Source organism: Scyliorhinus canicula, chromosome 2, assembly GCF_902713615.1.
Source record: "Scyliorhinus canicula chromosome 2, sScyCan1.1, whole genome shotgun sequence".
Lineage (NCBI taxonomy): Eukaryota > Metazoa > Chordata > Chondrichthyes > Carcharhiniformes > Scyliorhinidae > Scyliorhinus > Scyliorhinus canicula.
The window spans coordinates 83008949-83025380 of NC_052147.1; the positions used below are offsets into that span (position 1 = coordinate 83008949).

Consider the following 16432-nt stretch of genomic DNA (forward strand, 5'->3'; position numbering starts at 1 on the left):
CCAACTGGGACAACACAGAGTTTATAAAGAGGACCATGGCTAAAATCCCCGACATCGACACACACCGACTTATCATGAGGGGGGACTTATAGGACCCACGGACGTACAGGTCAAATCCCAAAATTGAAAAGACCTACAACATGGTGAAAGAACTCTGCATATTCATAGAGCAGATGGAGGTTCACCCACCCAGGGGTGCTGGTCTCTTTCTTCTCCCAGGTACTCAACGTATATACACAGATCAACTTCTTTGTAGTGGGGAAATCGATGCTTCCATTTCGCTCATGATTTCTTCTCCGTATGGGATCGGGTAATGTTCCTGCATGATGTTTTTGTTCAGATCCTTGGGGTCGATGCAGATTCGTAAATCCCCCAAAGGCTTTTTTCCGCACACCATCAAGCTGACCCAGTCAGTCGGTTCAGTGACTTTGGAGATGATGCCTTTCTTCTGTAGGCTTGCGAGCTCTGACTTTAACCGGTCCATCAGTGTAGCAGACACTCTCCTTGGTGGGTGGACCACTGGTTTTACATCAGCCCGCAGCAGAATTTTGTATTCGTATGGAAGTGTGCCCATTCCGTTGAAGACGTCTGGGTATTGGTTCAATATGTCTTCAATGCTGGCCTGAAGATCTTGATGAGACGACGTCATGAAATGAAATGAAAATGAAATGAAAATCGCTTATTGTCACGAGTAGGCTTCAATGAAGTTACTGTGAAAAGCCCCTAGTCGCCACATTCCGGCGCCTGTTCGGGGAGGCTGTTACGGGAATCGAACCGTGCTGCTGGCCTGCTTGGTCTGCTTTCAAAGCCAGCGATTTAGACCCTTTGAATAAGGTTCAGTTGCTTGCAGGTTTGCGCACCTAGCAGCGACGACCTGTCTGGTTGGACAATCTCAAATCTCAAGCTCGTCTCCGTTTGTCTGTTGGACACTGTTAAATGGCATGACCCCAGGGACGAGATTGCATTGCCATTGTAGTCCTGGAGTTTGCAGGCAGCTGGAAGGATTTTGGGAGCCTTTTTGATCTTTGTAAAGTCACGCTTCGAGATCAGGTTAGTGGAGGCACTGATGTCCAGTTTGAACTGAATGGAGCATCGGTTGGCATCCAGCACTGCGTTCCATTCAGCCTCGGAATCAACGGCATGGATTGATTTAACTTGCAAGGTATCCTGTGTGGAGTTTTCGAACTTTGTTATGATTCCCACTTGGAATGTTTTATCCAGGTAGTCATCGTCTGGATCCGTGCACTGCCTTGATCACAGTCATCCGTTTGGTGTTGCACACTTCTGTTGTGATTCTGCTTTAAATGCGGTCACTGACTCCTAAATTGTGATCTGCACTGGGCAGAATAATGGTTGAGTCTCCCACGTTGGAGACATTGTTTGCCTTTCACAGGGCATTTTGTTCGAAAGTGGCCGGTTTCACACTTTGGACAAGTCATCATGTCGGCGTCATGATGTTCCGTGCATCGTCGCACATGCGCGGTGCGGTTCTCAGCTCTTTCGTATCTTTGGTCGTAGTGCGCTGCGCGGTGCGGTTCTCGGCCGTTTCGTACCTTTGGTCGTAGTGCACATGCACGGTGCGATTCTCGGCCGTTTCGTACCTTTGGTCGTAGTGCACATGCACGGTGCGATTCTCGGCCGTTTCGTACCTTTGGTCGTAGTGCACATGCACGGTGCGATTCTCGGCCGTTTCGTACCTTTGGTCGTAGTGCACATGCACGGTGCGATTCTCGGCCGCTTCGTACCTTTGGTCATTGTGCGCATGCGTGGTGTGGTTCGCGGCCGTTGTGTTTTTTTTTTTCGTACTGCGCATGCGCAGGGTCCAGAGTACGAACGCGCATGATGGCTGCCGTCGGAGATAAGGATGCGCTTTGTTCCGGAGGCGATGCTTCTGTGTGGTCGGCAGGCTTTGTTCCGGAGGCGATGCTTCTGTTGCCAAAGAGCTGTCTGGTTTTGTCTCTAAACTTACTGAATTCAACTAGGTTGATGCAGCAGCCGCCCCTGTACTATGTACTGTTATGTTGCTTGAGTAACGCAAGTCTTGCTGCAGACAATATTGAAGAATACGCCAGTTTTCTTGGTAAGTTGAAAGTATTTATTGAGCAATTAACAAAGCTACTAAATGAGTTCGACACTCTGCTGATCTGACTCTAGTAACACAGTAAACTTGACTAGCTCTGTAAACTGACTCTAAATCACATGTGGTGGCCTGACTGTAAACTTGCAACACTCGTCCTGTTCTCTCAGTCTCTGCCAGGGAGTGAGACCGAGAGCCTGTGTGTGTTGTGTTTCATAGCGGTCGTGTAGTGCCCCCTAGTGTGATGCACAGCTGGGTGTTCTGATTACCCATTGATTACATATCTGGTTCTGATTACCCATTGGTTACATGTCTACATATCATTACAACTACTTGACCTCATCTGCACCAATCTATTTGTCACAGATGTGTCCTTGACAGTACTGGTGGGACTGACCATCGTACAGTCTTTCTGGAGACAAAGTCATACCTTCACATTGAGACACATTTAAGGGCAGGACGGTGGCACAGTAATTAGCACTGCTGCTTCTCGTCTGGGATGCGGGTTTAATTCTGGACTTGGGTGACTGCCTGTGTGAGTTTTCACATACTTCCCATATCTGCGTAGGTTTCCTACGGGTGCTCTGGTTGTTAAGTAATGGGTTAAGAGACTTTGCAATTAGTTGTCTCATTTATGTTAAGTGTTCAATGATTGTCTCATTTATGTTAAGTGCTCAATGATTCACACTGAAATGTAAAGGGGCTTCAGGTGGCCTCTGGATCTGGTGATCTGTAGAGTTCTGTGCAGAGTGAGTTTGAACCATTAAAGGTGTGTTGGTGAAAAAGAAGCAGAACTCTTGCTTCTTCATACCACAGCATCTAGCACATTTTACAATGGTAGCAGAGGATGGTTGCTATGTAAATGTGAAGGCTTGAAAGATACAATTTTCCAGATCATAGAATTTACAGTGCAGAAGGAGGCCATTCGGCCCATCGAGTCCGCACCAGCTCTTGGAAAGAGCACCCTACCCAAAGTCAACACCTCCACCCTATCCCCACAACCCAGCAACCCCACCCAACACTAAGGGCAACCTTGGATACTAAGGGCAATTTATCATGGCCAATCCACCTAACTTGCACATCTTTGGACTGTGGGAGGAAACCGGAGCACCCGGAGGAAACCCACGCACACACGGGGAGGATGTGCAGACTCCGCACAGACAGTAACACAAGCCGGAATCGAACCTGAGACCCTGGAGCTGTGAAGCTGTTGTGCTATCCACAATGCTACCGTGCTGCCCAAGATCAAACAAAGGAGTGGGAAAAAAAAGGGAAACATGGCTGAACCCAGGACAAAGATGGCTGGTTATGATTATTCTCCCCTATTTTCTGAAAGGGAATCATACGACCAATGGAGAAGTGCAGTAGTTATGTGGACTAGGGTGACTGCTTTAGGAAAGAGAAAACAAGGTATGGCATTGGCTCTTTCTTTACCATATGGCAGTAAAATCCGAAACAAAGTGCTTTCTGAGCTGGAGTTGGAAGAGTTGGACTCAGAAGAAGGTCTGGCGACTTGCTGAACTCTTGCCTCTTCATACCACAGCATCTAATACATCTAACACTGGTTTCCTCCCATAGTCCAAAGAGGTGCCGGTTAGATTGATTGGTCATGATCAACACGCGGGGGTTACGGGGATAGGGTGGGAAAATGGACCTCGGCAGAGTGCTTCTTCAGAGGATCGGTGCAGAATTGATGGGCAGAGTGTCCTCCTTCTGCACTGTAGGGATTCTATGGCTACCCTCCATTGCGTTTTTGGCAACACTATTGCATTAAATGGGATAGATTTCAAACAGATATAGTCCATTTTCCATGACAACGCCTCTACCAGAGTCCACTTGCCAACCAATCAGCATTTTCTTTTCACCCAGTACAAATTGTGTTTCCCTTATACTAGCATTGTTGCGTATTGTCCAGATGAGTGCAAGGTGAATAGCTTTACCATGACTCTTTTTTCAGTAATATCAAGCTCTGTACCATCAAATGACTATTTGCTTTGAAGAGTGGAAAAACTGGAATCAATGGCGACACCATAAAACTGAGGAAGGATACGTGTCCTTGAATGTTAATTAAAATTAGAACAAAATTAAACACATCAAATGTAGAATCTGTATGGGTGAGCTGAGAAACACTAAGGGGCAAAAAACGACAGTGGGGGTTGAATACAGACAACTGCTCGGCCCAAGACCAGAAGAAACTACAGAGAGTCGTGAACACAGCGCAGTCCATCATACAAACCCGCCTCCCATCAATTGACTGTCTACACCTCCCACTGCCTTGGGAAAGCGGGCAGCACAATCAAAGACCACTCCCACCCGGCTTACTCACTCTTCCAACTTCTTCCATCAGGCAGGAGATACAAAAGTCTGAAAACACACACTTACAGATTCAAAAACAGCTTCTTCACTGATGTTACCAGACTCCGAAACGACCCTATTATGGACTGATCTGATCTCTTCACACATCTTCACCCGATGCCAGTGTCTATGTATTTACATTGTGTATTTTATGTTTGCCCTATTATGTATTTTCTTTTCATGTACAGAATGATCTGTTTGAGCTGCACGCAGAACAATACTTTTCACTGTACCTCAATAAACCAATCCAATCCAAACTGTAGTGGCGATGTTGGGAATGGCATTCAAAAGGAAATAAAGGAACATCTGTAATTATGAGTAACTTTAATCTGCACACAGATTGGACAAATTTAAATAGTAACAATACCATAGAGGGGGAATTCCTAGAGGGTATACGGGATGGTTTTCTGGACCAATGCGTTGAGGAACCAACAGGCCATCCTAGACTGGTATCGCTCAATAAGAAAGGAATGATTGGTAATCTAGTTGCTTCATCAAGATGGAGAGTGACATAGATAATTATGGGACTCGAGTTCTGAATCTCAATAAAAGGAAACCATGATCGTATGATGTGCAAGTTGGCTATAATCGGTTGGAAAACTTATTTAAAGGGATGACGGTGGAGAGGCAATGGCAAAAACAGAGAATGGGTGAACAGCAACAATTGTTTATTCCTGTCTGGTGCTAATGTAAAATGGGAAAGGTGGCTAATCCATGGCTTACAAGGGAAATTAGAGCTGGTATTAGATCCAAGGAAGAGGCATGCAAATTGGCCAGAAGAAGCAACAGATGTGAGAATTGGGAGCAATTTAGAATTCATCAAAGAAGGACCAAGGGATTAATTAAGAAGGGGAAAAGAGAGTTCAAGGCTCGCGGGAAACATAAAAACTGACTGTAAAAGTGTATCTCGGTATATGGAGAGAAAAAGATTGGTGAAGACAGTCAGAAGCAAGGGAATATATAATGGGGAACAAAGAAATGGCTGAGCAAGTAAATACATACTTTGGCTCCATCTTCACAAAGGAGGACACAAATAACATACCAGAAATGTTGGTGAACAGAGGATTTAGTGAGAGGGAGGAACTGAAGGAAATCAGTATTCACAAGGAAATGGTGTTGGGGAAATTGATGGGATTGAAGGATAAATCCCCAGGGCCTGATAATATGCATCCCAGTGTGCTTAAGGAAGTGGCCCTAGAAATAGACCCATAGAATTTCATTCGGCCCATCGAGTCTGCACTGACCTTCTGAAAGAACACCCTAATGAAGCCCACCATCCTGCCCTAGCCCCAAAACACCTCAGAACCGGCACATCTCTGGACACGAAGGGATAATTTTAGCATGGCCAATCCACCTAATCTGTAAATCTTTGGACTGTGGGAGGAAACCGGAGCACCTGGAGGAAACCCACACAGACATGGGGAGAACGTGCAAACTCCAACAGAAAGTCACTCAAAGCTGGAATTGAACCTGCGCTCCTGGCTCTGTGAGGCAGCAGTGCTAATTACTGCACCACCTTGATGCATTGATAGTCATCTTCAAAGATTCTATTGACTCTGGAACAGTTCCTACAAATTGGACTGTAGCAGATGTAACCCCTCTGTTTAAAAAAAGGTAGGGAGAAAACGGGATTATAGACCAGCCAGTCTGACGTTGGTAGTGGGAAAATCCTAGAGTCCATTATCCAAGATTTAGAACATAGAACAGTACATAGAACAGTACAGCACAGAACAGGCCCTTCGGCCCTCAATGTTGTGCCGATCAATGATCACCCTATTCAATCCCACTTATCCACCCTATACCCGTAACCCAACCCCCCCCCCTTACTTTTTAGGACACTACGGGCAATTTAGCATGGCCAATCCACCTAACCCGCACATCTTTGGACTGTGGGAGGAAACCAGAGCACCCGGAGGAAACCCACGCACACACGGGGAGGACGTGCAGACTCCGCACAGACAGTGACCCAGCCAGGAACCGAACCGAACCTGGGACCCTGGAGCTGTGAAGCATTTATGCTAACCACCATGCTACCGTGCTGCCCACATTTATCAGCAGAACACTTGGAAAACAGTAGCAAAATCAGACAGAGTCAGCATGGACTTACAAAAAGAATTTGCAAATCTACTGGAATTCTGGTTTTTAAAAAACTGGTTGGCAGACAGGAAACAAAGAGAAGGAATAAACTGATCTTTTTTCAAATGGCTGGCAGTGTCGAGTGGAGTACCACAGAGATCAGTGCTTGGACCCCAGATATGCCAAAATATATTAATGATTTAGATGAGGGAACTAAATGTAATATCTTCAAATTTATAGATAACAGGAAGCTGGGTGGGAGGGTGAGCCGTGAGCCAGAGGTAGAGATATTTCAGTGTGATTTGGACAAGCTAAGTGAGAGGGCAGATGCAGTATAATGTGAATAAATGAGGGGTTATCCACTTTGGTCGCAAAAACAGGAAGGTAGATTATCAGAATGGTGATAAATTGAGAAAGGGGAATGTGTAACGTGACCTGGTTGTCCTCATGCACCAGCCGCTGAAGGTAACTCACAGAATCCTGACAGTGTGGCGTGCAGGTGCAGCAGGGGACAAATATGTTGCCCTTCAAAGCGAGAGGATTAGAGTATTGGAACTGGGAAGTCTCGCTGCAATTATACAGGGCCTTGGTGAGGGCACACCTGATGTGTAATTTTGGTCTCCTTATCTGCTACAGAGGGAGTGTGAGAAGGTTTACCAGGCTGATTCCTTGGATGGTGGGACTGACATAGGAGGAGAGATGGAGTCGGTTTGGATTATATTCACTGGAGTTCCAAAGAATATGGGGGAATTACATAGTAAACTATCAAATTCAGCACGGTAGCATTGTGGATAGCATAATTGCTTCACAGCTCCAGGGTCCCAGGTTCGATTCCGGCTTGGGTCACTGTCTGTGCGGAGTCTGCACATCCTCCCCGTGTGTGCGTGGGTTTCCTCCGGGTGCTCCGGTTTCCTCTCTCAGTCCAAAGATGTGCAGGTTAGGTACATTGGTCCTGATAAATTGCCCTTAGTGTCCAAAATTGCCCTTAGTGTTAGGTGGGGTTACTGGGTTATGGGGATAGGGTGGAGTTGTTGACGTTGGGTAGGGTGCTCTTTCCAAGAGCCGGTGCAGACTCGATGGGCCGAATGGCCTCCTTCTGCACTGTAAATTCTATGTAAAAACAGTAGAACATAGAACACTACAGCGCAGTACGGGCCCTTCGGCCCTCGATGTTGCGCCGACCTGTGAAACCATCTGAAGCCTATCTGACCTACACTATTCCATTTTCATCCATATGTTTATCCAGTGACCACTTAAATGCCCTTAAAGTTGGCGAGTCTACTACTTTTGCAGGCAGGGCGTTCCACACCCCTACTACTCTCTGAGTAAAGAAACTTCCTCTGACATCTGTCCTATATCTATCACCCCTCAATTTAAAGCTATGTCCCCTCGTGTTGGTCATCACCATCCGAAGAAATAGACTCTCACTGTCCAGCCTATCTAACCCTCTGACTATCTTATATGTCTCTATTAAGTCACCTCTCAGCCTTCTCCTCTCTAACGAAAACAACCTCAATTCCCTGAGCCTTTCCTTGTAAGACCATCCCTCCATACCAGGCAACATCCTAGTAAATCTCCTCTGAACCCTTTCCAAAGCTTCCACATCCTTCCTATAATGTGGTGACCAGAACTGCACGCAGTACTCCAGGTGCGGCCGCACCAGAGTTTTGTACAGCTGCAGCTCAAACTCAATCCGCCTGCTTATAAAGGCTAGCACACCATATGCCTTCTTAACAGCCCTATTAACCTGGGTGGCAACTTTCAGGGATTTATGTACCTGGATGCCGAGATCTCTCTCTTCATCTACACTACCAAGAATCTTGCCATTAGCCCAGTACTCTGCACTCCTGTTACTCCTTCCAAAGTGAACCACCTCACACTTTTCCGCATTAAACTCCATCTGCCACCTCTCAGCCCAGCTCTGAAGCTTATCTATGTCCCTCTGTATACTATAACATCCTTCAGCACTATCCACAACTCCACCGACCTTCGTGTCATCTGCAAATTTACTAACCCATCCTTCTACACCCTCTTCCAGGTCATTTATAAAAATGACAAACAGCAGTGGCCCCAAAACAGATCCTTGCGGTACACCACTAGTAACTGAACTCCAGGATGAACATTTGCCATCAACCACCACCCTCTGTCTTCTTTCAGCTAGCCAATTACTGATCCAAACCGCTAAATCACCTTCAAGTCCATACTTCCTTATTTTCTGCAATAGCCTACCGTGGGGAACCTTATCAAACGCCTTACTGAAATCCATATACACCACATCAACAGCTTTACCCTGATCCACCTGTTTGGTCACCTTCTCAAAAAACTCAATAAGGTTTGTGAGGCATGACCTACCCTTCACAAAACCGTGTTGACTATCGCTAATCAACTTGTTCTTTTCAAGATGATTATAAACCCTATCTCTTATAACCTTTTCCAACATTTTACCCACAACCGAAGTAAGGCTCACAGGTCTATAATTACCAGGGTTGTCTCTACTCCCCTTCTTGAACAAGGGGACAACATTTGCTATCCTCCAGTCTTCCGGCACTATTCCTGTCGACAAAGATGACATAAAGATCAAGGACAAAGGCTCTGCAATCTCCTCCCTGGCTTCCCAGAGAATCCTAGGATAAATCCCATCTGGCCCTGGGGACTTATCTATTTTGACATTTTCCAAAATTGCTAACACCTCCTCCTTTTGAACCTCAATTCCATCTAGCCTGGTCGACTGAACCCAAGTGTTCTCCTCGACAACATTGTCTTTCTCCAGTGTAAACACTGACGAAAAATATCCATTTAACGTTTCCCCTATCTCCTCTGATTCCACACACAACTTTCCACTACTATCCTTGATTGGCCCTAATCTTACACGAGTCATTCTTTTGTTCCTGATATACCTATAGAAAGCCTTAGGGTTTTCCTTGATCCTATCCGCCAACGACTTTTCGTGTCCTCTCCTCACTCTTCTTAACTCTCCCTTTAGGTCCTTCCTGGCTAACTTGTAACTCTCAAGTGCCCTAACTGAGCCTTCATGTCTCATCCTAACATAAGCCTTCTTCTTCCTCTTGACAAGTGCTTCAACTTCCTTAGTAAACCACGGTTCCCTTGCTCGACAACTTCCTCCCTGCCTGACAGGTACATACTTATCAAGGACACGCAGTAGCTGTTCCTTGAAAAAGCTCCACCTTTCGATTGTACCCATCCCCTGCAGTTTCCTTCCCCATCCTATACACCCTAAATCTTGCTGAATAGCAGCAGGGAAGATGTTCCCGATGGAGGAGGAGTCCAGAACCAGGATTAATCGTCTGAAGATATGGAGTGGACCATTTCAGACTAGAGATGAGGAGAAATGTCTTCACCCTGAGAATGGTAGGGTTGTGGAATTGCTATTACATAAAGTATTTGTGGCCAAAACACTATTTTCAAAAGGAGCTAGATATAGCTCTTGGGGCAAAAAATCAATTGGGGGGGGGGGGGGGAAGAGAGAGAGAGAGAGGAGAGAGAGAGAGAGAGAGAGAGAGAGAGAGAGAGAGAGAGAGAGAGAGAGAGAGAGAGAGGAGAGAGAGAGAGAGAGAGAGAAGATAGGTGGATGATCAACTATGATCATAACGATGGTGGAGCTTTCTCAAAGGGCCGAATACCCTACTCATTCTCCCATTTCCATGTTTCTAAGCAGGCTGTAAAGTTAAAATAAAATTTGTGAACTGAATAAAATGGAGTATCAAGCTTTCCTTGATGAACTTGATGAACCTGAGTAACATTTATAAAGCAGGTAACGGAATTTTTTTCAACAGCAAAATTATTTTAATATAAATTTAGAGTACGTAATTCTTTTTTCCAATTAAGGGGCAATTTAGCATGTCCACATCTTTGGGTTGTGTGGGTGAGACCCACGCAGACACAGGGAGAATGTGCAAACTTCACATAGACAGCCGGGATCGAACCTGGGACCTCGGCGCCATGAGGCAGCAGTACAAACCACTGCACTACTGTGCTGCCACTCAACAGCAAAATTACCTGCTTGTAGAAAACAGTGTTAAATTTAAACTTCATAAGGTGAATTCAATTGTTACGAAAGACAAATTGGATGTTTTTTTTAAAAACTCTAATAGTTTGTTATTTCATGCAATGAACAACAAAGAACAAAGAACAGGCCCTTTGGCCCTCCAAGCCTGCGCCAATCATGATGCCTGTCTAAACTAAAACCTTCTGGACTTCCGGGGTCCACATCCCTCTATTCCTAACCTATTCCATGTATTTGTCAAGCTGCTTCATTAACATCGTAATCATACCTGCTTCCATCACACGATCATAAGACTTAGGAGCTGAATTAGGCCATTCGGCCCATCACATCTACTCTGCCATTCAATCATGGCTGATAATATTATTCATCTCCATTTTCTTGCCTTCTCCCCCTAGGTTCTACTCCTGTCTTCAAGACACTCAGTGATTTGGCCTCCACAGCCTCATGTGGCAAAGAATTCCACAGATTCACCGCCCACTGGCTGAAGAAATTCCTCCTCATCTGAGTTTTAAAGGATCGTCCCTTCAGTCTGAGAAGATATTTCCTCGGGCAGCGAGATCCTGACACTCATCACTCTCTGTGAAAAAAACCTTCCTCCCACACCACTTCTAAACTTTGCCCCTCGCACCTGAAACCGATGTCCCCTAATAATTGACTTTTCCACCCTGGGAAAAAGCATCTGACTATCCACTCGGTCCATGCCATTCAGAATTTTATAAACTTCTATCAGGTGGTTCTGGTGGAAATAATCTGAATTAATTCAACCGCATCTCAGAGCCAATACCCTCCAGACGAAGCAAACCTCTTCTGTACTCTCTCCACCAAAGCCTCCACATCCTTCTGGTAATGTGGCGATCTGAACTTTCTGCAGTGTGGCCTAAGGTTCTGTACAGCTGCAGCATGACTTGTCAATTTTTGTACTCAATGCCTCAACCCATGTACAGTAAGAAGTCTTACAACACCAGGTTAAAGTCCAACAGGTTTGTTTCAAACACGAGCTTTCGGAGCACGGCTCCTTCTTCTTCACCTGAAGAAGGAGCCGTGCTCCGAAAGCTCGTGTTTGAAACAAACCTGTTGGACTTTAACCTGGTGTTGTAAGACTTCTTACTGTGCTCACCCCAGTCCTACGCCGACATCTCCACATCATGTCAACCCATGTAGGCAAGCATGCCATATGCCTTCTTGCCTACCTTACCCACCTGCATTGCCACTTTTTGTGATCTTTGGGCCTATACACCCAGATCCCTCTGCCTGTCAATACTCTTAAGGGTTCTGCCATTTACTGTATATTTCCCACTTTCCAAAATGCATTAACTCACATTTGTCCGGATTAACTCCATCTGCCATTTCTCCGCCCAAGTATCCAACTAAGCGATACCCTGCTGGATCCTCTGACAATCTTCATCACTATCCGCAACTCACCTTTGTGTCATCCGCAAACTAATCTTTTTTCAAATCATTTATATATACTACAAACAGCAAAAGTCTCAGCACTGATCCCTGTGGAACACCACTAGCCACAGCCCTTCATTCAGAAAAGCACCCTTCCACTGCTACCCTCTGTCTTCTATGGCCGAGCCAGTTCTCTATCCATCTTGCCAGCTCACCTCTGATCCCACGTGACTTCACTTTCTGTACCAGTCTGCTATGAGGGACCTTGTCAAAGTCTTTACTGAAGTCCGTGTAGACAACATCCACTGCACTATCTCCATCAAGCATATTTGGCACTCCCTCAAAAATTCCGGGGTGCAGTCTTGGAGGGCGGAGTAATAGAGCAGTAAGTATCGAGGAACTTAACTCGTGTGACAAAAACTGAAATAAAACTGAAAAAGTGATGTCACCGGAAAGCTGTGACCTGATTGGATGATAGAGAATCTGCACTGAATTTGGAAATAAAACATTGATAAACTAATTAAGCCTAACTAATTAACTTACAGGAGTAACTAAACTGGAGGTAGGAGATTACTGTATTTCGCATTTAATACTTTTAGTAGAAATTAGCGCTCGGGACCATATAGTTAATTGTAACTTAATTTAGTAGGAATTTAATAAGTATTTATTTCAAATCAATTCATTAATTAGTGCTGAAAATGTCAGTGAGATGGGTTAAGTGTTTCACCTGTGAGATGCAGGAGGTCCGTGAAGCTTCTAGCGTTCCGGACAACTACATCTGCAGGAAGTGTACCCAATTGCAGCTCCTCGCAGATCGCATGGATCGGTTCGAACAGCAGTTGGATGCGCTCAGGAACATGAAGGTGGTGGAAAGCATCAGAGACAGGAGTTTTAGTGATGTGGTCACACCCAAGGTGCAGGCAGATAGATGGGTGACCATGGGAAGGGGCAGGCAATCACTGCAAAAGTCCCTGTGGCTGTCCTCCTCAGTGACAAGTATACCAGTTTGAATACAGTTGGGGGAGTGGCCTATCAGGGGAAAACAGCAGCCAGCAAGTAGCACCACGGCATGGGATGGAGTAGCACCACGGCATGGCATGTTGCCTCCCTGGTGCCAGGGTCCAGGTTGTTTCTGAATGGGCAGGGGCATTCTAAAGAGGAAGAGTGATCAGCCAGAGGTTACATTGGTTCTAACGACATTGGCAGGAAGACGGACAAGGTCCTGCAGGGGAAACTCAGGGTGTTAGGTAGTAAATTAAAAAACAGGACCTCTAGGGTTGTGATCTCAGGATTACTCCCTGTGCCACGTGCCAGTGAGGCTAGAAATAGGAAGATTGTGCAGCTAAACACCTGTCGAAACAGCTTGTATAGGAGGGGCGGTTTTCAAATTTCTGGACCATTGGGATCTCTTCCGGAGTAGGTGGGACCTGTACAAGGACGGGTTGCATCTAAACCAAGGGGCACAAATATCCTGGCCGCAGGATTTGCTAGCATCACCCAGAAGGAGTGACAGGGAGGTGGGAACTAGAGCAATAGATCAGAAGGTGAAATAACTGAGGGTGAACTAGAGAATAGGGCTAGTAAGACTGAGAGGAAAAGGAGACAAGGAGATGTTGCTGAACACAGCGGGACTGGTGGTCTGAAGTGCCTTTGTTTCAATGCGGGAAGTATAACAGGTAAGGCAGATGAACATCAAGCTTGGATTAGTACTTGGAACTATGATGTTGCTATTACGAAGACTTGGTTGAGGGAAGGACAGGATTTGCAGCTAAACGTTCCAGGATTTAGATGCGGCAAATGAAATAGAGGAAGATGTAAAAGGGGTCGAGGAGTTACATTACTGGTTAAGGATAATATCACAACTGTACTGCGGGAGGACACATCAGAGGGCTCATGGAATGAGACAATATGAGTAAAGCTCAGGAATCTGAAGGGTGTAGGCACAATGTTTGGGGCATACTACAGGCCTCCCAACAGCCAGTGGGAGATAGAGGATCAGATATGTAGACAGATTTTGTTAAGATGTAAAAGCAACAGGTTGTAGTGGTGGGTCATTTTAACTTCCCCAATATTGACTGGGACTCTCACTTACTGCTAGGGGCTTGGATGCAGCAGAATTTCTAAGGGGCATCCAGGAGGGTTCTTGGAGCATCTGTAAATAGTCCAACTAGAGAAGGGGCCATACTAAACCTGGTATTGGGGAACGGCCAGGTGGTCGAAATTTCAGTAGGGAAGCATTTCAGAAACAGTGACCAGAATTCAGTCAGTTTTAAGGTACTTGTGGCTAAGGATAAGAGTAGTCCTCGGGTGATGGTACTAAACTGGGGGAAGGCTAATTGTCACAATATTAGGCAAGAACTGAAGAATTTAGATTGGGGGTGGCTGTTTTGGGGATAAATCAACATCTGACATGTGGGAGTCTTTCAAACATCAGTTGCTAAGAATTCAAGACTAGCATGTTCCTGTGAGGATGAAGGATAAGCTTGGCAAGTTTCGAGAACCTTGGATAACAAGGGATATTGTGAGCCTCGTCAAATAGAAAAAGGACGCATTTGTGAGAGCTAGAAGGCTGGGAACTGATGGAACCCTTGAAGAATATAAAGAAAGTAGGAAGGAACTTCCTAGGAGGGGCTGTTTAGCTCACAGGGCTAATCGCTGGCTTTGAAAGCAGACCAAGGAAAGCCAGCAGCACGGTTCGATTCCCTCCCCGAACAGCCTCCCCGAACAGGCGCCGGAATGTGGCGACTAGGGGCTTTTCACAGTAACTTCATTCGAAGCCTACTCGTGACAATAAGCGATTTTCATTTTCACTTAAGGAGTCAGGAGGGTGAAACGGGGTCATGAAAAGTCATTTGCAAAAAAAACTAAGGAGAATCCCAAGGCTTTTTATACGTATATAAAGAGCAAGGGAGTAGCCAGGGAAAGGGCTGGCCACTCAAAGACAGAGGAGGGAATTTATGTGTGGAGCCAGAGGAAATGGGTGAGTTACTAAATGAGTACTTTGCATCAGTATTCACCAAAAAGAGGGACTTGGTAGATGAAATGAAATGAAATGAAGGGTGTGTATATAGTCTGGGTCATGTTGATGTCAAAAAGAAGGTGGTGGATGTCTTGAAAAACATTAAGGTGGAGAAGTCCAAGGCCTGATGGGATCTATCCCAGAATACTCAGGGAGGCAAAGGAGGAAATTGATGGGGCACCTGCAATAAAGGACCACTTTTTCTTGGTGTAACAGGTGGTGTTGTGGATGTGCATATTTGCAAATGAGTATGAAAGTGAAATTCAATTTTAGTCAGAGAAGTGTGATATTACCAATCATACCATACACAAGTAACTGACAATTACCAGGCACCATTGAGATGTGACTGAAACTTTTTTTAAATCTAGCACAGCCTCAGACTGAAGGGACGATCCTTTCAAACTGAGATGAGCCAGAGGCTGGTAAATCTGTGGAACTCTGCCGCAGAGGGTTGTGGAGGCCAAATCACTGAGCGCTGATAAGACAGAGATAGATAGATTCTTGATTAATAAGGGGATTAGGAGTTATGGGGAACAGGGATGACAAAAATATCAATTATGATCGAATGGTGTAGCAGGCTCGATGGACTAAATGGCCAAATTCTGCTCCTGTGTTTTATGGTCTTAACTCAGATGTCAAAGTTATCTTTCCTGTTAACACACAAATGCCGCCATCCATAGAAATATACTTATCTCTAAAGAACCAACGTCTTTAGAAGTGATACAACAATGCACAAATGCGCCTGCTGCCAACATCAGCAACTCCACTTCTGCCTTCACATTCAGACCATCAATCTCAATTCATGTCACATTTTAGGCCTGACACAACCGTCGAGCGGTGCTACACCGTCATTGTTAATTTTTCACAACATAGCTTTGTCAGCGTGTTAAAATTTCCAATCACTACTCCAAACTGTGCAGACAGTGACACAGACTGTTGTCAAGCGGCTACTCACCAGTTTGCTTGTCTCGCACGGACGCCGCCATTTTTGCTTTGGCGAGATGAGGCCGCTCAGGATGACGTGGCAGTTCCGGCTCGAATTCTGCGCCATACCGTAATAGCTCTAAAAGCTGCCCTGCAGGCGACTTGGGCACAAAGCAGAAATGGACTTTGTTGGAGTCTGAAAGCAGACTCACTCTTTTTACCTAAACTTTGAATTGAATAATACGGCATTGGAACGGGATTCTGTGCGTCCCACAATATTATAGGATATTTCATGAAAACATTACACATAGTTTTCCAAACAATTTTCTCAATAAAAAAATGTGTTGACGAACAGGAGAATGGCAAATGTTAGTCAGTTCAAGGAAGATGTTGTTGGAGTTGTGCCACAGATCCACAGTAATTGGCTAATTGGGGGGGAGGGGGAGGGGGGAGGGGGAGAGGGGGAGGGGAGGGGGGGGGAGGGAGGGGAGGGGGGGGGGGGAGGGAGGGGAGGGGGGGGGGGAGGGAGGGGGGGGGGGGGGGGGGAGGGGGGGGAGGGAAGAGG

At 45.7% G+C, this 16432-nt stretch overlaps 1 protein-coding gene across 3 annotated transcripts in view; it reads right to left on the reverse strand.

The window, feature by feature from the left end:
- scfd1 (sec1 family domain containing 1) overlaps nucleotides 1-16038 on the reverse strand; it is a 355173-nt gene extending 339135 nt beyond the window's left edge. For 2 of the 3 annotated variants that reach the window (XM_038781482.1, XM_038781472.1), the window contains exon 1: nucleotides 15899-16038. In XM_038781482.1, coding sequence (XP_038637410.1) covers nucleotides 15899-15929 — 31 coding nt within the window. In that variant the 5' untranslated portion in view covers nucleotides 15930-16038. The remainder of the gene's footprint in view (nucleotides 1-15898) is intronic. The other variant, XM_038781490.1, reaches the window with a different exon arrangement.
- Nucleotides 16039-16432: the final 394 nt, after the last annotated feature.